The sequence below is a fragment of the Arachis stenosperma genome, chromosome 7 (assembly GCF_014773155.1).
Source record: "Arachis stenosperma cultivar V10309 chromosome 7, arast.V10309.gnm1.PFL2, whole genome shotgun sequence".
Lineage (NCBI taxonomy): Eukaryota > Viridiplantae > Streptophyta > Magnoliopsida > Fabales > Fabaceae > Arachis > Arachis stenosperma.
The window spans coordinates 90,874,297-90,901,907 of NC_080383.1; the positions used below are offsets into that span (position 1 = coordinate 90,874,297).

At 33.6% G+C, this 27,611-nt stretch overlaps 8 protein-coding genes across 9 annotated transcripts; 6 read left to right on the top strand and 2 right to left on the bottom strand.

The window, feature by feature from the left end:
- Nucleotides 1-96: 96 nt before the first annotated feature.
- LOC130940580 (uncharacterized) lies at nt 97-3,696 on the top strand. Of its 2 annotated transcripts, none has more exons than XM_057868767.1 (10): nt 97-194; nt 939-1,036; nt 1,294-1,408; nt 2,204-2,240; nt 2,404-2,473; nt 2,548-2,652; nt 2,734-2,884; nt 2,968-3,050; nt 3,128-3,221; nt 3,322-3,696. In XM_057868767.1, the coding sequence occupies exons 2-10, from the start codon at nt 1,006-1,008 to the stop codon at nt 3,404-3,406; spliced, it is 771 nt and encodes a 256-aa protein (XP_057724750.1). In that variant the 5' UTR covers nt 97-194; nt 939-1,005; the 3' UTR covers nt 3,407-3,696. The 2 variants fall into 2 exon arrangements, with proteins under 2 accessions (XP_057724750.1, XP_057724751.1); XM_057868768.1 differs by lacking the exon at nt 97-194 and adding an exon at nt 239-257.
- Nucleotides 3,456-5,289, top strand: LOC130940131 (coatomer subunit beta'-2-like). Its single transcript, XM_057868179.1, has 6 exons — nt 3,456-3,473; nt 3,737-3,907; nt 4,085-4,210; nt 4,260-4,366; nt 4,452-4,477; nt 5,147-5,289. The coding sequence occupies exons 1-6, from the start codon at nt 3,456-3,458 to the stop codon at nt 5,287-5,289; spliced, it is 591 nt and encodes a 196-aa protein (XP_057724162.1).
- Nucleotides 5,290-6,385: 1,096 nt separating this feature from the next.
- Nucleotides 6,386-8,368, bottom strand: LOC130941578 (monothiol glutaredoxin-S15, mitochondrial). The gene is made up of 6 exons (XM_057870135.1): nt 8,144-8,368; nt 7,807-7,929; nt 7,617-7,716; nt 7,239-7,305; nt 6,820-6,898; nt 6,386-6,742 (listed from the first exon to the last, which is right to left on the bottom strand). Exons 1-6 carry the CDS (start codon nt 8,216-8,218, stop codon nt 6,695-6,697), a joined length of 492 nt encoding a protein of 163 aa, XP_057726118.1. The 5' UTR covers nt 8,219-8,368; the 3' UTR covers nt 6,386-6,694.
- Nucleotides 8,369-8,697: 329 nt separating this feature from the next.
- LOC130941577 (uncharacterized) lies at nt 8,698-11,913 on the top strand. Its single transcript, XM_057870134.1, has 6 exons — nt 8,698-9,432; nt 9,956-10,140; nt 10,641-10,799; nt 10,954-11,034; nt 11,124-11,178; nt 11,501-11,913. The coding sequence occupies exons 1-6, from the start codon at nt 8,830-8,832 to the stop codon at nt 11,705-11,707; spliced, it is 1,290 nt and encodes a 429-aa protein (XP_057726117.1). The 5' UTR covers nt 8,698-8,829; the 3' UTR covers nt 11,708-11,913.
- Nucleotides 11,914-12,577: 664 nt separating this feature from the next.
- On the top strand, nt 12,578-13,925 carry LOC130940132 (protein kinase PINOID 2-like). The gene is made up of 2 exons (XM_057868180.1): nt 12,578-13,071; nt 13,157-13,925. The coding sequence occupies exons 1-2, from the start codon at nt 12,578-12,580 to the stop codon at nt 13,923-13,925; spliced, it is 1,263 nt and encodes a 420-aa protein (XP_057724163.1).
- Nucleotides 13,926-20,825: 6,900 nt separating this feature from the next.
- LOC130941651 (uncharacterized) lies at nt 20,826-23,590 on the top strand. Its single transcript, XM_057870211.1, has 9 exons — nt 20,826-20,984; nt 21,766-21,954; nt 22,068-22,147; nt 22,328-22,387; nt 22,533-22,772; nt 22,844-22,906; nt 23,060-23,128; nt 23,235-23,280; nt 23,382-23,590. The coding sequence occupies exons 1-9, from the start codon at nt 20,975-20,977 to the stop codon at nt 23,447-23,449; spliced, it is 825 nt and encodes a 274-aa protein (XP_057726194.1). The 5' UTR covers nt 20,826-20,974; the 3' UTR covers nt 23,450-23,590.
- Nucleotides 23,591-23,833: 243 nt separating this feature from the next.
- On the top strand, nt 23,834-24,561 carry LOC130941652 (uncharacterized). The gene is made up of 2 exons (XM_057870212.1): nt 23,834-24,131; nt 24,261-24,561. The coding sequence occupies exons 1-2, from the start codon at nt 23,846-23,848 to the stop codon at nt 24,440-24,442; spliced, it is 468 nt and encodes a 155-aa protein (XP_057726195.1). The 5' UTR covers nt 23,834-23,845; the 3' UTR covers nt 24,443-24,561.
- A 101-nt stretch (nt 24,562-24,662) lies between these two features.
- On the bottom strand, nt 24,663-26,226 carry LOC130941650 (uncharacterized). The gene is made up of 2 exons (XM_057870210.1): nt 25,446-26,226; nt 24,663-25,226 (listed from the first exon to the last, which is right to left on the bottom strand). The coding sequence occupies exons 1-2, from the start codon at nt 26,076-26,078 to the stop codon at nt 24,939-24,941; spliced, it is 921 nt and encodes a 306-aa protein (XP_057726193.1). The 5' UTR covers nt 26,079-26,226; the 3' UTR covers nt 24,663-24,938.
- Between the last annotated feature and the right edge of the window lie 1,385 nt (nt 26,227-27,611).

The window sequence follows — 27,611 nt, forward strand, 5'->3', positions numbered from 1 at the left end:
AGTGTGTTAAAAGAGAAGGTTAGTTAAGTTATTTTATTTTAATTTTGTCACTATGCATAAGAGGGAAGGTCTACTAGCATTTGGACACATGCTGTTTCTCATGAGTATAAACAAACAAGACTTTTCTTCAAGTGGGGTGTGAGCTTTCCATACCAAGTTTAATTGCAAGTCAGAAAGCAAAATAGAGGAACAAGGTTAGATTAAAAAGCTTACATGCTTTTCATTGTTGTCAATTCAAATTGCAAGTTCTAGTTCAGGTTAGTGAGCTTGGTTGTTATGCTATTACTACTGCCATGTGTTAAGACCTGAGAGCAAGAGGAAAAAAAAAAAAAAAGCTAAGGGAAAATACCAAGAAGCTCAGCTTCCTTTTGCAGCTGCAAATTCTTGGTGGTTTCCATTGCTTTACTTCTTTCTTTGACAATTTGAGCAGGGAAAATAAAAAGTTGAAAAAAAAAAAAAGCTTTGGTTTTGAGGTTAATGGGTATCCATCAGTCATGCAGAAATTCATAAACAAATGATTGTGAAAAGATATTTTTCTTTTTTACAAACTTAGGTTATTCCTTCATGTTTTCAGTAATATTCTTGAGTTGCTTATAGTGGCTTGTATTGCTTTATTTTGTGGCCACTGCCCACAAGGCATAGATTCTCTGTGTTTTGAGACTCTCTCCTAGCTGTGCGGTTTAGGAGAATGGATGATTGTGCTTTGCTCTGCTTAGATTCTCTTTGCTCATAAAAGTTCATTTGCTTTTGTCTTTGTCTTTTCCCCTCTCTCCTTTTCATGGATACCCTTTCTAGGCGGTTGCAAGGCGCAGTGCATTGCATTGCATTGCATACATGGCATGCCAGTGCATATTCACACGTTTATTTTATTCCAAACTCCACCATGCCATTCTTGGTATAAAATAGGCCTCACCATCCTTTCATTTTCTTCATTGCAGAACACTCTTCATACTCATTGCACTCGTAGAGTTGTAGTAGTAGCTGTCACTGCTTTGGACACCAAAAATGAGCTATGGACATCCTTACATGGGTTCAGGTTTCTTCCTTTGCTCCTTCCTCTTCATACTCCTTTATTCTTCCTTGCACTTTGCATGAAATTCAGCAGGTTACTTTGCAGATTGTTATATTTAAGATAGTTACATGTGTTTATTTCTGCCTTGAAGTTGCTGCATTGTTTAACTTTGATCATGATTTTCTTTGTCCATTTGAAATATTATCATGACTTGTTTCCTACTCTTCAAAGTTCAAACTTGATATGCCATTAAGTAGTATCTTTCTGGCTTACAATTGCAGGTAGCCGAACTGCTCGAAGAACTTTTGAGTTCGGGAAGACACATGTAGTGAGGCCAAAAGGAAAACACCAAGCCACCATAGTATGGCTGCATGGTCTTGGTGATAATGGTTTGAGGTATGGATGCCATAACATCTCTTCAACCTTGTTACAATTTTTTGGTTCTGTATTATCCTTTTGTTGTTTTCTAATGACCTTTTTTCTGTCCCAAGCTCTTTTTTTTTGTTTTTCTTTCAAAAAAGTATACAGTTGATAAGTGTAGAAATACTATTGAGTGTTAACAAAAGGAGGAAAAAGTAGATATAAAACCTCTTCATAAATATATTAATTGTTAACTTTCTGCAAACTAAATTATTTTTGCTTAAGGAGCTCAAGGGGTTTACATGTACTCTGGATCTAAAATTCACAACTTTCCAATCCAAGAATCTTGTCCTATTTTTGTTCTTTTTGTGTTCAGCTTCATTCTTTTCTTTGTTTCAAGTACATGATCCGTAAATGAAGGATGAAACTTTTGAGAGCAAGAATGTCTAAATATATGAGTGGAAATCAGAATTGAATTTTCCCTAATGAGGGTTTTCAATGTTGAGATTCTGCATATATGGAATAAATTCTGCTAAAGAAAGTGGTGGTTTGTTGTGATTTTGATTTTGGAAGTTCGAAATTAACAAGAGTATATACTAAATTCTCAACTAGGGGACCACAGCCTCACTTAACTTGTTTCTGGATCAAAAAATGAACAACTATACATCACTTTTGACAGAAGAATATATTTCTATGAAGGGCAGTTGATAAATTCTAGAATTATTCTCTAACATCTATTGAAAATGAAGCATAAATGCATGGCTGAGTTTGAGTAGTAACTTATGTAAGGAAACTTGTGATTTCCTGAATTTGAGTTTGTTTTGTTTGCAGCTCATCTCAGCTCCTGGAATCTCTTCCACTTCCAAATGTAAGAATATTTATTCCTTCACTCCATTTGAGAATTTCTTAATTGCTTCTCTAGTATACTACTCTCCCTAGCTAGGTGCCTATAATATTTAGATAAGTACTATAATATAATATAATATAATATCATAAAATGTTTCTTAATCTTATGATATGATATGGTGCAGATAAAATGGATTTGCCCAACTGCTCCTACCCGTCCTGTGGCCATACTTGGAGGCTTTCCTTGCACTGCATGTAATCACAAATCCTTATCTACTGCTAATCTTTTCTACTGATAAGTAACATGCTGATAGAAAATTATTGAACAGGGTTTGATGTGGGAGAACTCTCAGAAGAGGGTCCGGATGATTGGGAAGGTTTAGATGCCTCAGCAGCACACATAGCTAACTTGCTGTCAACAGAACCAGCTGATGGTAACAAATTTTCCAGGCCTAAATAATTGCCAAGTTGAGAATTGATTCATTTTTCTGATGAATTTTTCATTGATGTGACAGTGAAAGTTGGAATAGGAGGGTTCAGTATGGGTGCAGCAATAGCACTTTACTCTGCAACATGTTTTGCTATGGGAAGGTATGGAAATGGCATCCCATACCCTGTCAACTTAAGAGCTGTTGTTGGACTAAGTGGCTGGCTTCCAGGCTCAAGGTATATTATTATAAAATTATTTGAATCAAGAACAATAATATCTTTTGTTTTTTGTGGTTGAAACTTGTTACTTGTCACTGTAGGAGCTTAAGGAACAAGATAGAAGTGTCACATGAATCAAGAAGGCGAGCTGCTTCATTACCCATGTTGCTGTGTCATGGAATATGTAAGTATCATTATTGACTATAATTCTAGAGGTTCAAGTAAAAGCAAATGTGTGCATCATTAAGTTTCATTTTGCAGGTGATGATGTAGTTCCATGCAAATATGGAGAGAAATCAGCCCAATGCTTATGTTCAGCAGGATTTCGATATGTTGCATTCAAAAGCTATGATGGGTAAGTTGATTTTATAGCAAAATGAGACACAACACAAGTTTGAGTTTTAAGTTAAAGCAATTATCTATGTATCTGAGTTGTTGGTTGTGTGTTTGTGCAGGATTGGTCACTATACAGTTCCAAGAGAGATGGATGAGGTATGCAACTGGCTTAACTCCAAGCTAGGCCTTGAGGGATCTCCATAACAAGTTTGTATGGAGATGCACAAAGCATAAGCACAAGTAGATATAGATCATGGCAACAGTTCTTGGGGTATAGATATATATATATATATATGTATGTAGGAGAGATTTCATTTTCTGGGGTCCCTTTTTGTCTTGTTCCTGAGCAGCAATAAGAGTTATCAATGTGTTTTCTATGTATTTCTCTAACTATTATTATTCTAGAGCCTAGACACTTGGACACTTGTATTATCTTATGGGAGAGCTTTGTAGTTTTAATTTTAATGATTGTAAGAGATTTGCAGTTTTAATTATTGTAACAATGTTTCTTGCGTTTTCTTACACAAAAATCAGTTTAAAATTGTGTCAGCTTCTGATGACAATGTTCTAAAATTGTGGGATTGGAAGAAGGGTTGGGCTTGTCTTAAAACCTTTCAAGGACACTCACATTATGTGATGAGTGTAGCATTTAACCCCAAGGATCCATCTACCTTTGCTACTGCATCCCTTGATGGGACTTTAAAGGTATAATTAATTAATTATTGGTTCTATGGTCAGAATAAAAATACAGAGATATTAATTAAAAGATATAAACCTGTTTAGAGAATAATACAGATATAAAGACAAGTAAAATGTCTTTGTATTAGTCTAATCAACTCATTAGTAGTTAACACTTTGATTCCATTGTGTCTTCATTTGTAGATTTGGAGTGTTGATTCCTCTGCTCCAATTGTGACCCTGGATGGACACTTGAAAGGAGTGAATTGTGCTAATTACTTCATAAGCCATGATAAAGAATATCTTATAAGTGGTTCTGATGATTACACTGTAAAAGTGTGGGATTATCATTCTAAAAACTCTGTACAAACACTTGAAGGGACATGGAAACAATGTCATAGCAGTGTGCTCTCATTCTGAGCTTCCAATTATAATAACAGCTTCAGAGGATTCTACTGTCAAAATATGGGATAATGTCACATACAGGTACATCTACTTGAGGTCTCATTTTCTCTAATCTAATAATATAGATACATTTTTAACATTTTTAATTGTTGTCATTAATTTGCAGGCTTCAAAACACCTTGAAATTTGAGAGTCATTAAATCTATAAAAATAATATCATTTTTCAATAAAAAAATATTTTTCTTATTTTTTAGTGTGTTTGATAAATTTTTAATAGTAAGAATAAAAGTAAAAACACTATAAAAATAAAAATAAAAACATCATTTTTGAAAAATTACAATTTATATTTTTTTAATAGATCTTTTTACTTAAAAAATATTTTTCACATAATAAATAAACAAAAATACTTTTATTTTATTTTATCCAAATATAATTATAATTAATAGATAAAAAGATCTTTTTACATGAGATATCCAAATATAAATCACTTTTATTTTTGTAAAAGATCTTTTAAAAAAATATTATTAAAAAAAAAATCTTTTCTAAAAATAGCATTCAAGCAAGTCCTAAATTTTATTTGCTATTATAAAGAAGTTTAAAACTAAATTAATATTTTGTATTGATTTTGTTTATCAACATAAATAATGGATTGTTTTAGTATTGTGTCTTTTTTCTTGAAATGTTATAATCATAAAAAAACAATATATCTAATTTGTATATATAAAATTTTGTTTTATTAGTAATGATAGTCTACGTCATGTATTAAAATTTAAAAGTATATAGATATTATTTGAAGTATAATTTATAATATATTAAAACTGTTCATTTTAATATAAGGCATGAATGTGGCTCGATCTGCAGTGCTTCCTTCAGGAAAAGATAGGGCTGCTTCTCGAGATGCAGATGCAGCATTGGTTTTTGGCCGTAGTAGTAGTAGTAGTAGTGGTAGAAGAAGAAGTTGTAGTTTAGAGTTGGTTTTTAAGCATGATAAGATGCAGAATTGACTAACTGAAGATAACTCACGCGTGAGAATCCATATAAAAACGAGTTAAAAAGAATGTTTAAAGAAACTTTGTTAGTAAAATAAAAAAGAAAAATAAATAGAAATATTGATTTAACTCATTTGTATTATTTAGTATGTATTTGTGTATAAATTATATATATATATATATATATCACTACAAAAAAAAGTGTATAAAATGACATTAGCATTATGGCAGTTTTATAAAATGAGAGCAACTTAGATCAAGATGCGAAAAATGTCTTTTTTTAGATGTTTTTTAAATAATTAAAACTTAACACATATAATTAATTAAATTGTGTTATTTTTATTAAAATTAGACTAAGCCAAAATTTTAATAAATTAAATTTTGAATCGGTCTAAATTAATATCTATAATATATATATATATATATATATATACTCTGAATCCTCATGATGGCAGAAGAAAAAAAGGAATTAGAATTTAGAATTCTCAAAGTTAATATATATAATAAAAGTATTTTAGTCATTTTTTATGATAAGGGTATTGTAATAATTTTTTTATAAAAAATAATATTAATTTAGATCGATTCAAAATTTGATTTACCATTTTTAGTTAAATTAATTTGTTTGTCTAATTTCAATAAAAAAAATAACACGATTTAATCAATTATGTGTTAAATTTTAATTATTAAAAAATATCTTTAAAAAAAGATATTTTAGACGTCTTTATTGGAGGGTCTCCTTTATAAAATTGCCGTAATATTCATTTTAGGACAGTTTATGTAATTGCCGTAATACTATGTTTGCCATTTTAGAGAAATACATATATTCGTGGAATCGCATTGCGCATCGATTAGCTCCAAAGGAAGATTAGATTAGAAGATCAAATTCTGCTATGCGTATTTTCAAACAAAAATGATATTCCATCGAATTCTGCTATGCGTATTTATTTCTCCATTTTCTAAACTGTTGATAACATATCTCATGTTTTCGTTTCAAGCAACAATTTGTTAGTCTTATTTCCGTATGGTAACTTTTTTTTTGTTTCCCATGGTATTTACACTTGCTTAAGCGGACTAGTAGCTAACCACTAGACCAACCCCAACTTGGTTTATTTTCATAGAGTAACTATTCCGCAACATATCAAGTTTGTTCACAATAACATGACTGACTGAAAAGAAGTTCAGTCCCAAGTCCCAACTGTTGGAGAAGATTAAGGCAAGGAACATCCACGAAAATTCTCATACAAAGAAATACCTCAGAACTAGCAGTAAATTTTTATTTGCAAACAAACTTATTACTATCAATATAATCCGATACCAAAAAGTCACATAATGGCATCTTTCGGCCAAAAACAAGAGTAATACATCAAACAAGTTTTTCTAAGCTAATTTACTCTCAAATTTCATCACCATAGTTGTGCTTTTACTTCTTGGATGTAATATCTTTAAGCTTTTCCTTCAGCTCACCATTCTACATGAATGCAAATTATTTTAAACACAGTACAAAATAATAAGTACAAAAGATTAACGAATGAAGTGTGAACTAACCTGGTGCATATTAAGGATAATATCTGATCCGCCAATAAACTCTCCCTTGATGAAAACTTGTGGAAATGTTGGCCAATGACTGCACAGGGAAAAAAACACGGGAGAATGGTATGTCATAAGTAATTTAACTTGTTAGCACTTCCCTTCTAGAACTATCATGAACAATTGATCTGAGGTGAAAACTCAGGTGAAGTCGACTTCACGTGAAGTTGATATTTATGAGTCGTTAGATAAAAATTTAGTCAAATTAGTCAAATCATTTAACGGCTCTCAGGTATCAACTTCACGTGAAGTCGACTGCAACTGAGTTTCTACCTTGATCTGAACTCATAACTACACCACTTTAAATGCACTGGCAAAATGAAATAATTTACTCTTATGAAGTAGAAAGCAACACATAAATGAAAGCATGAATGTACCTGAAAGCTTTTACAGCACTTTTCAGTTCGGGATCCTCCAAAATGTTCCTGGCACTAATGGGAACATCTGTAATAGCACAATATAATTATAGTCTCAACTTACGGTTTATGAATACAAATTCACATTGGACACAAATTACTGTAAACTAAAAGAACATAATTCATCAATGAGGAGAAAATTATGCCTTAAAAAATGAATCACTATATGGTTTGTTAAAAATGTAATACTACACCCATAACGAGCAACACATTGTGTAGTTAGATAGGTAGATTATTTGGGAACATGAGGAGAAACTACATTCCTAACATGAAGATACAAGCACAGAACATATTTCTTGTATAACTGAGAATGCAGCTTATAAAATTGTATTTACTCACCATATTGTTTTAAAACTCTAACAGCAAGTGAACTAAATCCGCACTGTGGAAAATCAGGCACACCTTTCATGTAAAGCATAACGGGATTCTCTTTGACATCCTGCAAAACACAGTTCAAGTCACACAGTTCACCATGCCATTATGAAAACAAGAAACAGGTGATAAAGCTTTCAAGTATGAGATAATTCACCTTCTCAACAACATCTGCCAAGGAAATGCCAGAATTCTCAAGTTTATTAGCTGGCTTGAAATCGTCATGAGTGTCAGGATCATTTGACACCGTCGTGAAGTATCTCATTCCATAATTAGATAACTGGAAACATTGAATCCGAAATCTTTTATTAGGGAAAGAATCGACAAAATTGTTTCGACATAATGAGAAAAGCGAAGAAAATTTCTAGATTTCAACAACAATAATTATAATGATAATCAGCTGAGAAGAAAGCAAAGCAATATCTGGATCCCGACAAAACAATCCCCATCTCCAGCGTTACCTAATTCCAATTTCAAGAGTTTTGGAGCGTTACCGGAGTTGCAAGAGAAGGAGAACGAGAACGAGAAGCTAATCCCTTGAAGAGGATGCTTGATAACGATGCCGCCATGCTCGTCCCTGCTACTATCCCTTCTAATATGTTGTTATGGTTTGGGAGAAGATGCCATTACCACTTGCCAGCACAGGTTGTTATTCAAGTTTTGCGTCGTCGTGAAATTGGGGTTTCTATGCACCGGCCTGTAGGCTGTACAAGAAGACCATTTTTTTTTGTCTTTTGTAGAAGAAGAGCTTAGGCTTTTGTTGTATTATTTTTTTTCCTTTGGGCTTTATCCATCTTATAATATTGGGCCTTGAGGCCTCTATCTGTCCAATCCACTTGACCAAAAAAAAAACATATTACATATTTACATTATTACTTCCTCAATTATTTTGAAAATAATATACTTTGACATCTTACAGACTTACACTTTTACTTCCTCACAAGACATATTATTTTTTGGGGGTTTTTTTATTAATTTATTACCCTAATTGAGATGTTCATATATATAAGTAATATTATTTTTTCTTTACAAAGGCATTCAAACTGAAAACACTAATAATAATTTGCATAAAAAATCAGAGAAGGGGAGAAGGAGAGAAATCTGAATAGCTGGGTTGAGTGAGAGAAAGAGAGAAGGGTTTTGAGTGAGCGAAGAAGAAGAAGAAGAAGAAGAAGAGAGGATGTCACTGACGGGGGTGAAGATGTCGGAGGAGGTGTGGCTGACATGCGCCACGCACGCATTGTCGACGGAGACAGAAGAGATCATGGGCCTCCTCTTGGGGGACATCCACCACTCCAAGGACGGCCGCCACGTCACCGCTCTCATTTGGGGAGCATCCCCCCAGACTCGCTCCGATCGCCGCAAGGACCGTGTCGAGACCAACCCCGAGCAGCTGGCCGCCGCCTCCGCCCTCGCAGACCGCATGACCTCCTCCACCGGCAGAACCACCCGCGTCATCGGCTGGTACCACTCACACCCTCACATCACCGTCCTCCCTTCCCACGTCGATGTCCGCACCCAGGCCATGTACCAGCTCCTCGATTCCGGCTTCATTGGCCTCATCTTCTCCTGTTTCAGCCATGACGCCAACAAGGTCGGTAGGATTCAGGTCATTGCCTTCCAGTCCTCTGATGGCAAGAACCATCTCATTCGAACTTCCGTTATCGATATCGATTCCTCGCCCAGTTCCTCTGAGAATGTGTCCATCAGATCTGCTCAATTCAAGCCCGACAGTCCCGAGCAGGACACTGGTGATTCCAGAATTGCATCTCCAGCTGCTAAGGTACTCCTTTTTCTTTTAGAGTGTAGAATATGCGCCATTATTGAATCTGAATTGTAAAATTAGTGAGCTGCGGTGTATATCTATCATGTTGAACAATGCATTTCATGAATATTAATGCGTGTTTTTATAATAGCTTGTTTCCTAATGATACTATAGTTAAAGTGCGTATGTATGCTTGATGAGGAGGTGACTGTGAATTCTGAGATCAAATATCTGTCTCATTTGCAACATGTGAAAAGTAGATATTGGATGATTCTATATTGTAATATTCGTCTAAACTAATTGATCTGCATGATTTATATGAAAGATGTTCATCTTCGATTATAGTGGCTTTGTGTATACATTTTTGTTCATATCATGGAATGTGATGCCATCTTAAAGAGTTAGTTTTTGATATTATGGGAGATTCGTTCAGTCCCTTGAGGTTGTTCTATGGGCAGAATTCTGCTCATACTTTTTTCTCTGCAGGATAAAATTACTTCACGCTTTCTCTAATTTTTGTAATTATATACTTTTTGGCTAGGGTGTGGGGAAATCTTCAGACTTGGGGTATTTCTTTGATAATGCCGATGCCAACTATATGGGGAGAGAAAAAGGGGGAGTGAACTACCATCCTAACAATTCAGACGTCTCCATTGTTGATGTTGATCCCATGGATATGTCAGAAAGTATGCAGGAAGCTGTGCACCGTTCTAATTTGGACATGAGGTATAGATGAGTACGTAATTCACCTTGAATACCTTTGTTGTTATCAACTCAATAATTTATTCCTATTTTTGGGATTAGGATCCTCTCATGTCCCTTTGCTATACAAGGGAACATGAGGCATGACATTGGGATAACTGCAGGGTACTTACAAATGCAAACAAAAACTAGGAATAATATGGGAAGGCACTAATATCAATTTATATTTTGAAAAGAACTTAACATCTGTTTCACCTCTATTAACAAAACTCCTCTCTAGACTCCTCATGCTGATTTTTCTATCGTTTCTTACATGAAACTTTTCTGGGCACATTTCAACTGAAAACTTTCTATTAAAAACCATAATCATTTAGGAGATGGAGATAAACGTTCATAAGAAGTCTGATATTTCATTTTTCTGTCTCCATTTTATTATGATTGGTCAGGTAAACCATGTTTCATCTTTATGAGGCATTGAGGCTGACAAGATAGTTTCTCAAATCTTGGGTTTTATTTAATGACAGTGGTGCAGAGTATGTAAGAAAAGAAATTCCCCTTTATGTTTTGCCAGCCTTGTCTCTTATCAGCCTTGATTTGCCCCTGTCGTCGTACACGGATCTGCAACATGTACTATTTGAAGAGGAACGAAGTGCATATAACCAAGCCATCTTACAAAATATGAGGTGATAATTTGATATGCTAGATGCTAATTCTTAATACAAATGTCAAATTTCTATGGAAGCTTTTTTGTTTTCTGGCAAAATGAAAGCATTCTGTTCACTTAAATTTTATATATGTTGTGGTCACTCTAATTTTCCCTATTGGTTTCTTTTGTAGGGATGGGAAAGTGCATCCACTCACCTTCATACATCACACCTCAACTTATCAGGCTTCCTTGTGCAAACTGATGGAATATTGGTCAGAGCAAAGTCTCCATTCTTCAATTCCTCTTTTCTTTGTTTCGTGTTAGTCTTTAAATAAACACATTCTGCTTTCTCACTTTACAGTTTAAGTCCTGCAATAAATTCACTTCAAGATCGACTCAGAGAGACTGAAATTCGGGTATGTATTAAATTTTCAAGTCACAATACCATAGTTTTGTTGGCTTTATTCCCAGTGTTTTGTTGAGTTCTATAGATTTGGAGTATTTCACATAAAATCCTTCTTCCGAAAAAAAAAAAAAAAAAAAAAAAACAGAACGCCCTTATTTGTATTGGGAACTAATTTCATTTTGTTCTGTGTTGATTTAGATCTAGTTGCTTCTTGATCTTGCCCACTAGATTCTTGCAGCCTAGCTAATGAAATATTTGTTTATTCACATCTGCTAATCAACGTCTGGTCAATCATTTAACCATGTGTTGCACTTATGATTTTGATACAACAGCTAGCAGCACTGCGTGAAGAAGCCAAAAGTCTGGAGACTGAGGCATCTAGAGGGAGTGAAGCAAGTTCAGGATCCCCTCGACAACCCGCATCTCCTGCAAATCGAGGAAGCTCCTCTCTTGGTCATAGAAACTTGCACAGCTCAGCCGAACCCCTCGGAGCTAGGAATGTAGCTAGTCCCAGTAGCCGGACCCGAAAAGGATACTAGAGTAAAACCCAGATTGAAAGAAATGTTTCAATCAATACTAATGGCAATCGTGATTTTTTTGCTAAAATGGGGTGTAGGATACGTATTTGGAATGTACATGAAAATGATATTGCCTGAGCATAGTCTGCTATTTTGGACATGATGCTAAATGAGCAAGTATTCTGCAAGTGTAGTCTATTACTAATGTAAAAATGACGTTTTTAATACCAGTATTCACTTTGAAGAAATTGTTGGAGTTATCAAACGGAACGCATGCATGCATGCATGCATGCTTAAGATTCGAGGCAGGTTAATTGTTAAGTTGCCAAACGTATATCTCCTCGTATTGACGTGAATCCTTCTCTTTATGTAGAATTTAAAGCAGGGCAGCATGATTGCGAGAAAAGGAGGACGGTGGAGAGAAAAAGATTGTGCCAACTAATTCATATCGTTTAGCACTATTCTATTTTGTTTTCTTTGATTACTATCACAGTCACCTTTATTAGCTAGCTAGCTTTATTTCAAATCGATGCACCGCAAGTAAAACTCGTTTAGAGCCAAAGTGTCGTTGGAACTTGGAACCAATACTATTTCTATACCTTGTTTTTCCCTTTTGTTTTTGACCCATTACTCTTTTCCGTAACATCATGTTGCTAAGCAATTAGTGTCACAGGGGATGTTACTCAACTGGCATAGAAAGTTTAAAAAGTTGGATTTAAATGTAATCCCATCTTTAAGTAGAAAAGAACAGCCCGCTATAAATACTGAAGCAAAGTACAAGATTACTAGTAGCATCCAAAAGGAGAGAAAATACTAATAAAAGAAGCTAAGGAAAACTCTTCCATTGATGATCCTAAAAGAATTCCTCAAATAGTGTGGAAGTGGTGCAAAATGAATAGGGTCTCCAGAAGCATTTCAGATTTGAGTGATAATTTGCGGTGCAGAAACAATTGTTATGCCTTAGATCACAATCAAAGGCCACACAGAGCAAGCCACCCTGCTTCTCAAGCAATGAAGAAGCTTTGTGCAGAGCGTGGTGGTCAGCTTAGGCTCGGCCACTTCCGGCTCTTGCGCCTCCTAGGCCGAGGTGATATCGGAAAAGTGTTCCTGTGTGAGATCAGCAAGTCCTTGAAGCCGCAGCCCAATTGTTTGTATGCCATGAAAGTAGTGGACAGAAAGTCTCTGGCTCTGAAGAAGAAGCTGAAAAGAGCAGAGATGGAGGAACAAGTACTGAGTGTTGTTGACCACCCTTTTCTGCCAACACTTCATGCAAAATTTGAAGCTCATCAATACACATGTTTTGTCATGGATTACTGCCCAGGTGGCGACTTGTTCACGCTTCAGCAGAACCAGCCAGATCTTCACTTTAATGTCTCCACAGCAAGGTAATTTAGCCACACCAAAAATCTTTTCTTTTCTTTTCTTTTCTTTTTCAAGAATGATATATTATTATTATAAGTCATGTCACAGATTCTTTGCGGCTGAGGTGCTTGTTGCTCTTGAATATCTGCATATGATGGGGATAGTGTATAGAGACCTGAAGCCAGAAAATGTGCTTATTCAAGAAGATGGACACATCATGCTCACTGATTTTGATCTCTCTCTTCACTTGGAAGTTCACCCCACTCTTCTTAAACAAGTTTCCAACAATAGGATCATGAAGAAGAATAAGCCAATGCTGTGTTGCAGCGATTCATATGGTTATGAGCATATAGGTTCTAGAAGCACTAGGAAGAAAGCAAGCATTATTGGTGGTGATAGCCATGCACAACAGATTGAGATTTCAGCTGAGCCTAACAACGGAAGATCACATTCTTTTGTTGGAACTCATGAGTATTTGGCACCAGAGGTTATCTTGGGATTAGGCCATGGAAGTGCTGTGGATTGGTGGGCATTTGGTGTGTTCCTCTATGAGCTCTTATATGGAGATACACCTTTCAAAGATGCAACAAGCCATGACAAAACAATGAACAATATTCTCAGGAAACGGTTGAGTTTCCCAAGATCAGGAACAATAACACATTCTGGGGAGGATATTGCCAAGGCAGAGGATCTTATTGGGAAGCTTCTTATCAAGAATCCAAAGAAGAGAATGGGATACAACAGTGGATCTTGTGAGATTAAGAGACATGAGTTCTTTCAGGGGATTAACTGGGCCTTAATCAGATCAGTTAAACCACCTCTTGTTTTCAAGAACAAGTCTGCAGGTCAACAACCTCATCAAATACCTTTCTTCTGATCTATTCTAGAAATCTTATATGTATTATCTTTATTTTTGTACATCTTTTTAACTTTGGTATTACAAATAATTGATAAGTAATTTATCTTTTATATCATAAAAGAAAAGTGCTCAAGAAAAACAAACATAAAACATGGTTGTAAATATCATTTCCCTTTGTTTTCTGCATAATCGCTTGAAAGTGAGAGTTGCGTTATATCGTAGGTGAAGACTCATGCAGTTGTTTGTTTTCATGCGAAGTTGATAGTTAATAACAGTTAGACGTTGATTTGTCAAACCATCTAACATTTTTTAAATGTCAACTTCTCATGAAAACAACTACACGTGAGTTTCTACCTATATAGTATCACGAATTCAAGTAAGTATACAAAAAATGAGTTCTCAGTAAAAAAGTATATATAATCTATGGTTATAATTACGTAGATACTAGAAGACAAGACGAGTTAGTTGATAATGAGTTGAGTGAATAAAACTTGTGATGATAGACATACAAATATGTATAACGTGACAGATATGATGATGTTGCCTGTTGTTGTTATTGTTTACAAATCGGTGAACGTTGATGTTTCTTTTATCGTTTTTGTGTGACATAGTGAGAGATGCAGATCTCTTTCCCGATCAGTACGTAAAATTAATAAGGTAGGTGACTTTGTACCCAGAAAGTTAAGGCATGCAGTAGAACCATTGAATATATTAAAACTAACGTATACGTGCGTATTATGTATTATTATTAATGCATATAGGTATGAATTCAATACGCATATAGTGCTATACTTAATTAGAAGTAGTGTTTTTGTGTATCCTTGAATTGAAGGAAGAGTGGATGCATGTCTAGCTATCGTAATATTAAGAAGACAAAAAACAAAAAAAAAAACTATTACAATAATTTAGGAGTGTTATTGGTTCGGTTTTGGACAAAAAACCAATCAAACCGATATGTTTGATTTCTATAAATACACAATTATTCGGTTTGTTGCTTTTACAACAATCGAATCGAACCAAACCGAATCAACAGTTTTTTCGATTTTTGATTCTTAATGAGTAAAATATGAATCCCAATAACTAGATGTTTAAAATAGTTAATAAACTAAAATAATAAGAGTAAAACATTGAAATAGTTAGGGATTGGGAGTTTTTGTTGTTTGGTTAAAAGTTAAAATGATTAAAATATTGATATGGATGCATATTTTCGGTTCGGTTCGATTCAATTCGATTTCTATCGAGCCAACCGAAAATCGAACCGAACCAATCGGTTTTATTATAAAAAGAAAAAAAAAACCAATTTTTTCTGTTTTTAAATCAATTGTTGTAATTTTTTATTCGATTTTGCGATAATTTTCGGTCCGGTTCGAAAATTTACAACCCAACTATAATTTATGAATAGTAAATAAGACATGTTCTAATTTTTTTCGTTAATATTTTTTTTTTGTTGCCAAATATGAAGAGAAGACAAAACGAAATAAGTAAGGGTGTACATCAATATCTATCAAATAATCAATCAATGCATTGCATTGGCCCTCTAATGACTTGAGCATTTCTGAAACTTCCAAAAGGAAAAGGCGACCAGCAGATATATATATATATTAGACCTTATGATACTGATAGGGGGGATCAATATAATTTGGCAAATCAACACAAGAGAAAATGCTAATGAAATTTCTATTATATTAAAAAGATAAAAGATAGTATGGAGTAGGCTAAAATTGGTAACGCCGGACATTCTCCCATATTAATGCAAATGCCGAATTTAAGGCAGAATGTGGGGCATGTCTTATGAGTGGTGGTGTGTTTTTGGTCAGAGGAATTCAATAGTGAAGAGGTAGTAAATGCTTTTGGTAGGGTTAGGGTTGTGGACAACTTGCTTGTCATTCTTCAATTGTCACCATACAAATAAACCTGTGCAGCTGTGCTACTTGGGTTATCATCAATAATTGTACTCACCTCCTCTATTAACAATTTGATTTATTTCTTCCATCTCATTGTTTCAACCCAGCCTCGTATCTCTATCTAGTATTAATGGACTAGGGCATTTAGCTTTTACTATGATATTGGGCCAATATGTTTTGGGCTAATTGGATCAATTTGTAGAAGTTGGATGTAAATGCAACTAAACAGAAGCTATAGCCCACAAGCCCTTCTTAGTGAAAAGGCCTTGCTTCTTCCCGGCCTAAATTACATGACACTTATAATTGTTGAGGGAAACAGGTAGCAATTATAATTACAATAAATAATATTTTTTCTATATGGAGACCAAAAAGCTAATTAAATATTTAAATGGAGAACCAAGTTGGGTTGGCCTAGTGGATAGCTCACTAATCTATTTAATTAAGTGTCAAAAATTCGAATCTTACCTTGTGCATATAGCAACTCATTAGTCAACCAGTAAATTCTTAAATAGAGTTTAGTACCTCTTTCAATGGTCTTAATCAAGCAACAAGTATAATTAAAAAGATGGTCAAATTGAGGCTGCTTATTATTGTATTTATATCATCATCAACATCACCTTCACCTAACTTTATTGAAACTCACCATTCGCCTTATTTTTTTCTGTCTTTACAATATATTCACCATGTGTTAAGGTAATCCATATATAATCTAATATGTAAAATATGGATTTTTGAAAATTAAATAATTAATTATTTATGAGTTAATATATTATATTGAGATGTAATTTTTTGAGAAAATTATTTTTAATAAAAATAATTAAATAAAATTTTATGATTATTCAAATTTAATTTAACTATTACTTATTTTATTAAATTTAAATTATTTATTAAAAAATAAATTAATAAAACAAAAATTAAATTAATTATTATTATTATTATTATTATTATTATTATTGTTATAATTATATTATAACTATCGTTATTATTATTATTATTATTATTATTATTATTATTATTATTATTATTATTATTATTATTATTATTATTATTATTATTATTATTATTATATTAGTGGCCGAAGCCTAAAGAAACAAAAACAAGCAAAAGCCAAACGTGGCATGTTTATATATAATCATATACATACATAATTGACACATGTTTTCTTTTATTCCATTAATCATCCTCATACACGCATGGTTGTTCATGCTTTGAAGAAAAAAAAAAGAAATCAAAGAGCCGAGGGAGAGAAAGAAAACCGTGAACCCCCGATAAAATTTCAACTTCGATTTCTTGAGATTCGTAACTCCAATTGAAAATCTAATTCGATAAAAGTGTTCGTATATTTTTCCTTTATATATTGGCATTATTTTTTTTCGGTAGAAATTGACGATGACGTAGGTCATTTTCCCCTTAAATTTGGCTAACTGGAGTTCTAGGAATCCCAAACAATTTCTAACGCTTTCCTTTTTAGCAGCTCGGTCAAAAAGTTTTTTCAAAATTTTCGATGATTTTAATTTCATACGGGGATTTATTTTAAAATTAACTGTTTTAATTTACGAATGCCATTGAAATTTAGTGAATAGCTGCAAATAATTCATAAATGTCTCGTTTGATTAACTGATGAAAATAGATAAAATTGATATTGTTGGTGATTGTGAATATAATTGAATGTGATGAAATTGGTTGAATTGTGGCTGTGATTATGACTGGTTTCATTGTTGTGAGTGGTTAATTGGTAAGATTGGTTTTGGTTTGATTTGTTAGTATTAAATTGAGATTTGAAAATGATTTTTGATATTGGAATTAGTTTGAGTTATTGAAAATGATTTAAAAAAAAGTTGAGAATGGTTCGGTTAGGACCCAAAAAGTGTGGTGAAATCCAATTTTAAAGGGAGATGTTGTCCAATTTTTGTAAAAATATATGAAAAGTAATTTCATTTTTAAAATATGATTTATAAACTTATTTTAAAAAATTATTGATTTGATTTATTAAAAATTATTAGTTTGACTCAATAACATAAGATTTGAAAGGTCTGAATTTTATTAAAATAGAAAGTGTCTTAAATTAAAAAAAAAACGTTTTAATTACTAAAAATTATTTGATTTCGATTTATTAAGAAAGTAAAAGGTTTTACATTCAATTTTTTTTAGAATATATTTTGTTTTAAGTTATGATTTGAGTTCAGTTTGTTAAGAGAAAGAAGGAAAGAGGAAAGAGAACACAACACGTGTGATTATAAAATGAACAAAATGTCACGAGAGGGTGACGGAAAGTAACTAGTTAGGGTGGTGATGTGAAAATATTAAGCCGTGGGCTTTATATGTGAATGATTGTGCGGGGACGCTCGTGTGTATGGAATAGCTTCCAGGAGAAAGGGGCACATGCTTCAGCTGGAGAATCAGCGCCTGCAAGTACTTGCAGAGGTCATGTTCGGCATACTTCAGCTAGAGAATCAGCGCCTGCAAGAAGTAGAAACTTGCAGAGGTTATGCCGCTGGAATGTCTTATCTGACTTGCGAATCGGATTGCGTCGGATGCGGGTCGAAACCGACAAATTAGCTTATTACCTGCGATAGGACTAGACATGCATCATCATCGTTTGCACATTTGCATTTGATTGTGTTTGCTTATCTTATCTCTCTGTAATTGTGATGTTTGTCTTATTGCTATTTGTTTGTGTGTTGATCTGTTTTCTATGCTATTAGTTTGTGTATTGAGGTGATTGAGAACTGAGATTGTGATTGAGATTTGTTTTAAGATCGAAAATTTAAAGAAGGTAATTAATTATATAAAGTAAAAGTAAAAAATATTTTCAAAAGGTTTGATAAAAATATAGTTTTTTTGAGTAAAGTTAATTATTTGTATTTTATTTCATTACTCTTACGGCATTCCCTACTGAGAATGCGTGGTTTATTCTCACTCCAAATCTTTCACCCTTTCAGTGACACAGGTTCGAAGACTCAGTTTGAAGCTGTGGGCGATTACTAATCTTATTTGAGTTAAGTTTATGTGTTGAGTCACTTTTCTAAAATTTTCTCGCCTTTGTTAGTTAAGATTCTATTTTATATAGAGGGATAGGAGTTGTATCTGAGTTTCATGTGTATTCTTTTGTATGATATTTATTATTCTTACTAACTATGTGACTAATATTGCTTAAAGATCTTTGATATATGATTTTAATTAATAGAAACAAAACTCTTCGGCTTTTTCTTAAAAATTGAAATGCGAAATTGAACTAAAGGCTCAGTATTAAATATTAAATAGTAAATACATAAAATAGGTCAGTAACGCCTCACTTTTAGTACGATCATGACGTGTTGAAAGTTAAGGTATTACATAATACAATAATGCTAGGAATACATTAAAATTTACCATTAATTATTAATATAAAATATATATTGAAATACAAAATATACATTAAAAATAAGTTAAATTATATATATTTATACACAAATATATAATAACTAATTTTTGTGGTTAATTTTAAGGTATATCATTTTTGAATCTAATATATACAATCTTGCATTTGCCACTATACTTAAAGAATCCATCATCTACCAGCTATTTATATATCATTATACATATTACATAGTTACTTCTTCAATACATGTATATGTGTTCTCTCCCATTTTATTGAGCATTCTCTTCATCACAGAGCGAGGCTCTCTAATCTCACTGCTGAAGCAAATACTCTGTTCTTTATTATTGGTAATGACATGTATAATAATAATAATTGAGGGAGGTTGTTGTTTGAGACCAAAAGTAGTTAACATTGGATCCCTTTTCACCGAGTGTAAATACATACTATACCTTAAAAATGGATGCTACCATTCAAATTTCGATGAGACCGATAGCTATAGCAACACTCCAAACAAGGCTCTGCAGGATTTCCTGTGTCTTTCTAGCACTGTCATACTATCAATAACTACGTGAGCATTAATGGAAGTATAATCCAACACAACATTCATAATAAACATTGATTGGATCATGATAGTAGTACTTTGAGTTTTGAAAATGAGAAGATTTAGAACAACGAGATAGTGCAGGAAATTAATTAGCTATGCATGCCTAGCTAAGCAGGGAGCAAAGAACTAATAAACGAGTTAAGGTAACATTAATTAAAACGGTACATGACTTGGTAGGTTTTTAAATAAAAAATTGGGTTATGCTAAGTAATTAATGACTTTCTTGAATAATATGAACAACAGATCCTAAAATTTATCCAATTTAAATAAAATACACTGCACTCCAAATTATTTATCTAAATCTTAATATTAGAATAACCATCTGCATACCTAATGAATTGAACATTCGATATATTCATTATTCGTATTATTTAATATTTTTATTATCTACCTATAAAAAAATATAAATAAACAATATAAATGGTGAACAATGTAAATAATTATTTAAAAAAAAGAGTAAATTAAAATATAACTAATTTGTATTTTTGGGGACAAGTATTAAAATTAAAAAAATATTCTATATATATATAATCAATATATATTTATGTATATCTATATATATTGTGTCACATATTTTTAAAATATATTTCATACGATGATAATTTTTTTATACATGTAATATCATTTGATTAAAGTTATCAGTAAAAAAGAATTTATAAAAATTATTCAAAATTCAAGTAGTTCTCAGTATATTTGTTATATATTTATTAAAAAATTACAAATCTTTCACTAATAATAATGATATTTTTATTAAAATGTATTTAACAAAAATTATGTATAACCAAAAATACAACAAATTAAAAGTTTTATGAGTAACAGCATAATTATAAGATATTATATGATTTATATTGAACTGAATCAGTTTAAAATTTTATTCGAAATTTGATTCAAAATCCGATTTAATCGTGTAAATTGTTAGAAATAAGATCAAATTTTTTAGTAGTTATCAAATTTAAATTTTGGATTGGAAATTTGTGGAATCTTTGTTGGTGGGACCCAGCAATGGAAGTATAGAGAGAGAGAGAGAGAGAGAGAGAGAGAGAGAGAGAGAGAGAGAGCAGCTGTAAGCTTGAACGCACGCAGCAACGTTGGTTCATTCATTCATTCCATGTTCTCTTGTCTTCTTCCGGTAGTTGCTATTTCTTTTTTTCATTCAATCCTTCAACTCCGATCAATTTTCTCTTCTTAATTCCTTCCAATGGCTTCATGTGAGTCCTCTTCCTGCTTTGCTTTCTTCTCCTCACTTTATTTTTCACTTCTCTGCTTTACCTTTCATGCCTGCTCGATCCTTTTGCTGTTCTTCTTTGAATTCTCACAGATTGTGGGGCTTGCCTGCCCATTAAAGTCTTCAAATTTGATGCATGCATGCCCCAACTACTTCATTTGGATTAGGATTAGGATGCCATGCATAATGTGTTCTTTTGGTGCCTTAACCTACATACAAAAATGGGTTTTGATTTGACTTTTTTTTTTATATGCTCATTGATTTGCTGGTTACTCAATATTAAATTTATTTTCTTGGGAGTCACAATTGAGTTTGCATTCTTATTTTCTTAGTAAAACAGCATGACCAATCAGAAAGTTATTCTAATCAAGCAATCATAACATTAGAATAGATTTACTAGGATTAGAATCTAATTTGTTTGGATTCAATTTTAAATTTTAAATTTAAATTGTCATCTTTTGATTAGTTTTTAGGGTAAGCAGCCTTTGGTTCAAAAATCAAAACAACTTCCATTCAGATTACTAACTTCATTTATAAAGGAACCAGGTTATTGTTGAATTGCCACTAGACATTATTAGTATCTTTCCATCTTCGTTTGAGAAAGAAAATTGTCTCCAATTCATCAACAACATGATGAGCTGTAAGAATTTTTTGGAAGTTGATGTTGTGTTTGCAATCTAGAAGCTTGTCCTGTGTGTCTTACTAAATGTACTAGTTAGAATTTTAATGTACACATGTAATTTGTGTCATTTATTTATGTACAGGTAGCTTAGGGGCCCCAAATAATAAGTTATTGAACTTGCAATTTGGTGGAAGAAGAGTTGGATTCTTGCAAGGATTTGGTGCAAGAAGTTGGATCAGTAGGAAGCCAGTGCAGCACACTACTTTGGTTATGCAGCAACAGTCAGTTAAATCTTTAACTGAATCTACTGCTCAATCAATAGAGATCCAATGTAAGTTGTTTCATTTGTTTCTTCTAAATACTTCTTGCAAAAACTTTTATCTTGGTTTATGTCACATGGTGAGGCTTTCATGCATTGCTTTTATTGATGACAATACATAACAGCTATTACAAGATCAGAAGATTCTTCTGAAGATATTCATTCTTCTGGTGTGTCGAGTGAGCTTGTCCCTAAGTTTCATGAGGTCAGCACTTTGTGTATAATCATCTTCTTTTTATTTAGTCCTCGTCTATGACCTTATATGGTGATTTAGCTACTTTGTTGGATTTATCTTCTGCATCTTGCATGATTATGTGGCCACTGATTTTAAGTCTATATTCAGTTTCCCATCCTCGATTCGACCTGTAATTCGATATGTTTGTAGGTGGAGTTCTTGCTCAACACAATATGTGATTCAAGTTCAGTTGGGGAATTTGAATTAAAAGTAAGCAGAGTTATTGGCCTATAGATTTTAATCTCCCATATAATATAATTTTCATTCTCTTCTCTGAGGACATTAGGAGTTCTACATTAAATCTTGCTTCTTATTGTTGTTTTCTTTTTCTATTGCACCCTTCAAATGATACCAGCTTGATGGATTTCACCTGCGTGTAGTGAGGGGTTTGAGTGAGAAAAATAAAACTGTACCTCCTCTAACTCCTGCTAGTACTAGTGTAAATACCATCACAGAGGCACCAAAATCAAATGGATTGGCTTCTAATTCTGCATTGTCATTGGCCATCTCAAAGCCACTACCTTCTCCAGAGTCTATCCAGAGATTCCTAGACAAAGCAACAGATGAAGGGTTGGTAATAATTCAGTCTCCAAAGGTAAGAATCTAAAGCACATTTCTTGTAGCAATTTAGCATATCTTTCGATGCACTCTAAAACCATAGAGCAGGTTGGTTTCTTCAGGAGATCTCGAACCATAAAGGGGAAACGCACTCCACCAGCATGTAAAGAGGTACAGTTGTTTAAGGCTTTCAGAGTTCAGACTAAACCATTCAATTTGCTGCTTCTTTTTTAAATTTCTTGCCAACAGCGCCGGCTAGAAATTCGAAATACTTGGTTAATAATTAAGATTATTGATTGTGATGAAATCCATACTTGCTGACAGAATCAAAAAGTTGAGGAGGGACAAGTGATTTGTTTCATTGAACAGCTAGGCGGCGAGCTGCCAATTGAGGTAATGGTCTTGACTCCAAATGTAGCCTTGCTTTTCTGAATTCCCATGATGCCTTGATTTACGACTTAGCTTTGCAATCACTAATGTTGTTAATATTTGTTTCCAGTCTGATGTATCAGGGGAGATCATCAAGATACTGAGAAAGGATGGAGGTTAGTTACCTCAATTTGTTTTTGTCATTTTAAAAGAAGAGTCTTGAACTCTTATAGTATGTCTCTGCAAATTGATTTTTTTTTTATTATTTATTTTGCAGAACCGGTTGGATATGGAGACCCAGTTATAGCTGTATTGCCATCATTTCCTGGAATAAAGATTCAATAATTCATTGTATCCATTGCAATGCTGTAATTATCTTAGAGATTTTTTAGCAAGCAATATTGTGGTGCGGTAAATAGCAAATTTAGAATGATGTACGGTTTTTGCAGTGCTTTATCACAATTTAATCATGTTTAGTACTTGCAATCCTTTTGCCAATTGCTTCCTAACGAAAAGAAAGCTAATCATATTTTTTCTGATTAATTAACATGCGAGAAACCTACTTCAATACAAATAAAAAAAATAAAAGTTATATTAGTTTTGAATTTCGATAAACAAAGGCATGACGGGTAAACTATAAATAAAGAGCTTGAGCCCAAAACATAAAGCATGTTGAGAGAGGGTATTTTGGTCTTTCCAGAAGGAAAGGCGCCATTTTGAGTGTTGTTGCGATCAAATCAGATGGAGATGGAGATGGAGGACTTGAATTGGAAGAAGAAGGGCACCATGTCAGTGATGGGAAGCAGGTACAAGACAGAGCTTTGCAGGAGATTCATGGCGGGTACCTGTGGGCTTGGCTCAAAATGCAGGTATGCCCATGGGCTTTCTGAGCTCAGAGGAGGATGCCCTAAAGTTTGCAGAATGTTCTCTCAGTACAGAAACTGCTCCTATGGCCACACCTGTCGCTTCCTTCACTCATCATCACCAACCACCACCTCTCACTTCCTTCATCATGCTCCACCACCAGGTCCCCTTAATTGTATTCTTTCACTTTTGAGTTTGTGATCATCATTTGGGTTTTCCCTTTTCAACAAAAAGAAAGCATTTTTGTTGCCCATTTTTTGATTCAGTAGAGACTTGGTTTTGGGTGTTGCAGAATTCAGGCCAATGCAAACAACAAGTGCTACAAATGCCTCAAGCAGCATATTGGCAACTGATGATGATGATGATGATGATGATGATGATGATGTTGATGAACCACCACCATGCAGAGTGAAGTGCATTTTCAAGGATCATGAACTCCAAAGGATCAGTCGCATCTATGCAGATTGGATCTAAAACTAACAACAGTTTACTTTGCTGTTTAGCCTCACCAGAATTGTTATGAGGATATGCTTAACTAGCAAGTATTTTGTGCATGTATGAATACTCATTTCTTTGTATAAAGCCTCACAATTTTAGTACACTTTATGTTCTGTTATATACATACCCCTTTAGATTCTAGTAGAGCATACTTCAATGTATTAGCTCAAAAGAAGAATGGAATGTTCCACACAAATTATATCAAGAATTATTCAGCACATCATTATAAATGATTCCGGGGATTCCTCTGCAGATTTTGTAGTATATAATATATAAAGACACAAGGGTTCTATAAGAACAAACAACATTGATTTTTCACAGAATGAATGCATTCTCTTATAGTACTCAACACACACCCTTGGCTTGATTACAATATTGGTAAATACAAAAGGTTTGCACAATACCAATGACATCAGAAGAATGTTGTTGCTGCATAATGCAATGAACTACAAGAGTTAATTTCCATTGTTGTTCATGTATTATCGCCAGAGGATCTTGATCTTACCCATTTGATAGTTGATCTGGCCAAGGCATCCATGGGATCAATACATCTCTTGAGAAGAGGATCATCTTGGGGCAAGAGCGCGCGCATGTCTTCAGAAGCAAGGATAACAGAGTTAACAGCCCTCACCAGAAGAACCTGAAGTGCAATTCTCAATAGGTTGCATGCCCCTTCAATGTCCTTTCTGTCCAAGGCTTCAGTTGCAGGTATCACTGTGTGTTCCATAGTTGCTTTATCAGGCAGAACAACCTCAAAGCCCTGCATATCATATGAATTTCAATTTCTATTGCTTGTCAAAACAATTCAACCTCCAAACTACAGTGCAGAGTTGTTCAATGTGATGGAAGTTAAAGTAATTAGTACAATAAATCATTCAACAAGTAAGAATCAAATTGCACTCTATAAAAGAGAGTAATTGATAAGTGAAGAAAATGGATCTTCAAAGATATGATTGCAAATGGAAGGGAGGGAACTCACTTCACTCTTCAGCTTCTCCTGATAAAAACCAGCTTCCAGAGTTGGATTTGTGGCCAGCACTCCAATCCGCAGAGGACTACCAGCTTCAAGTGGTTTTAACTTAGCTTCCTTGAGCTCCTTAGCAACACACTCAGCCATGTGAAGAACAGGAACAGAACATCCTATAGACACTTGTTCATACCAACAATGTGATATGTTACAAGGCATCACTATGCAACGAGCACCAGATTTCTCCAGAAAAGCCCTTTTGTTTCTAAGGTTCTGCACAATTGGGGAAGAAGAATCCAGTTTGAGAGACTCAGATTTCTTACTTGTGGCAGAGACAAAGTGACCCCTTTCATAGGAGAGAAGGTCCTTATTCAAGAGAGGATCTGAGCAAAGAAGAAAAGGAATGGAATGTCCTCCATGCAAGTGGACAAGTTTTGTGAGGAAAGTGAGGGTGGCATCAACAGAGAGGCCTCCAATGATACCAAGGGTGGTGCCATGAGTGAACAGAGGAGTAGAAGATGCAAGCTTTCCAGAATTAAGGTTCTTGTTAGCTTGAGGAGGAGAGAATCTGGCACCTTCATCTGCATTCAAGATAAGTGAAGAACACAGGTTCCTAGGTGTACTCAAGGTGTAGAAACAAGACATATTAATTCAGCTTCCAAACCCAAACCCTGGACTCAATGAAGAAGAAACCCAAACCTTAAAAAGACAAAGTTAATGACAGTAAACTATGATTAATGATTGAGAGACAGAGAAGTGAGGGAGGGATGAGGGTGGCATCTGCCACACTCTAATCTCTTCTCCACTGGGCTCCACCACATGCATTGGTCACACTTATATTCATTATTATTATTATTATTATTATTATTATTATTATTATTATTATTCAAGATAAGCCAGATTTCCCATCAGATCAGATAAGAATAAGGAATCTGGAAGAATTAGAATATTAATTAGGATACCGCTAAGGAGACAATAGATTATTTGTATAATGTATACAATGGTTTATTGAGTTACAAAATAAACATCATCCATATTATCTAGAATAATCATCCGAGTACTAGAGATAATAAACATCTTCTTGAAAAATTAAATTGATTTTGGGGTTCACCAAGAATCAAACTCTTGACCTTTTAGATCTAGCGCTTTAATATTATGTCATGATACCACTCATTTCAAAAGTTTCAGCTGATAGAAAAAAGTAACACTAATGATTATATCTCTAATATTCCATAAACCTCCATTGTACACATTGTATAAATATTTCATTGGCTCCTCATATTTTTCTTATTAATTAATGTATGATATACTCATACTAACAATAAATGACTCAATTTTATGAATATGGAAGGTTTGGATGTACTATTTCCAAATGTGGAGTTATAGCGTATAAGATAAAAATGTGAGACAGATTTTTTTGAGTCAAAGGTAGAACAACTCGGACCATGTGAGTTTTTTAGAAATAAAATTTTGCTTCACAAATCACATAGTCTGATTTGCAGCTGATGGAATTTAAAATCTGAAACACGTAATTTAGACCCTCCATTTTACTTGTTTTGACTAAATTTGTTGAACAAAACACAATTTGCACCGTCCGTTTTCAAAAATACAATTCACAAAATCCAAATTCTAGTTTTTCTAATCCCACAACGAAATAAAACACATCTTTCTTTTCATATTCAAATTAAAAAGCGACAAACAACCAGCCATATGAAATAAATTTATTCTCAAGTTGCGGTCAACGCGAGATTTAATTAGTCCAACCAATTTAAAAGTTGATTTTGTTATGGAAATCCTTTTTTATGGTCACGGCAATATGTGATGATAATGTTAATGGCTATGATAATTTAATTAAAGTCTTAGGAAATATCGATTTCCAATGTATTACCTTGGGTATCCATGTTCTCCCACTGCTTTGCCCATAGATGCTAGCTTACCTACTTTCAATAACACAATTATTATAGTCTTCTCTTCAACATGTTTGTTGACCAAACCAAACTCATGTATTATTAATTTATTATAATTATTATTACTGTTTTATGCTTTCTTCAACAGCCTGACCAAGTATTCATTCAATCCTTGTGCATTGTGTTCTCTTAAAATATTCTTTAATAATAATCCTTCTAAAATAAAGTATCAAACCAAAATACATATATAAAATATAAAATTTCTTAATTA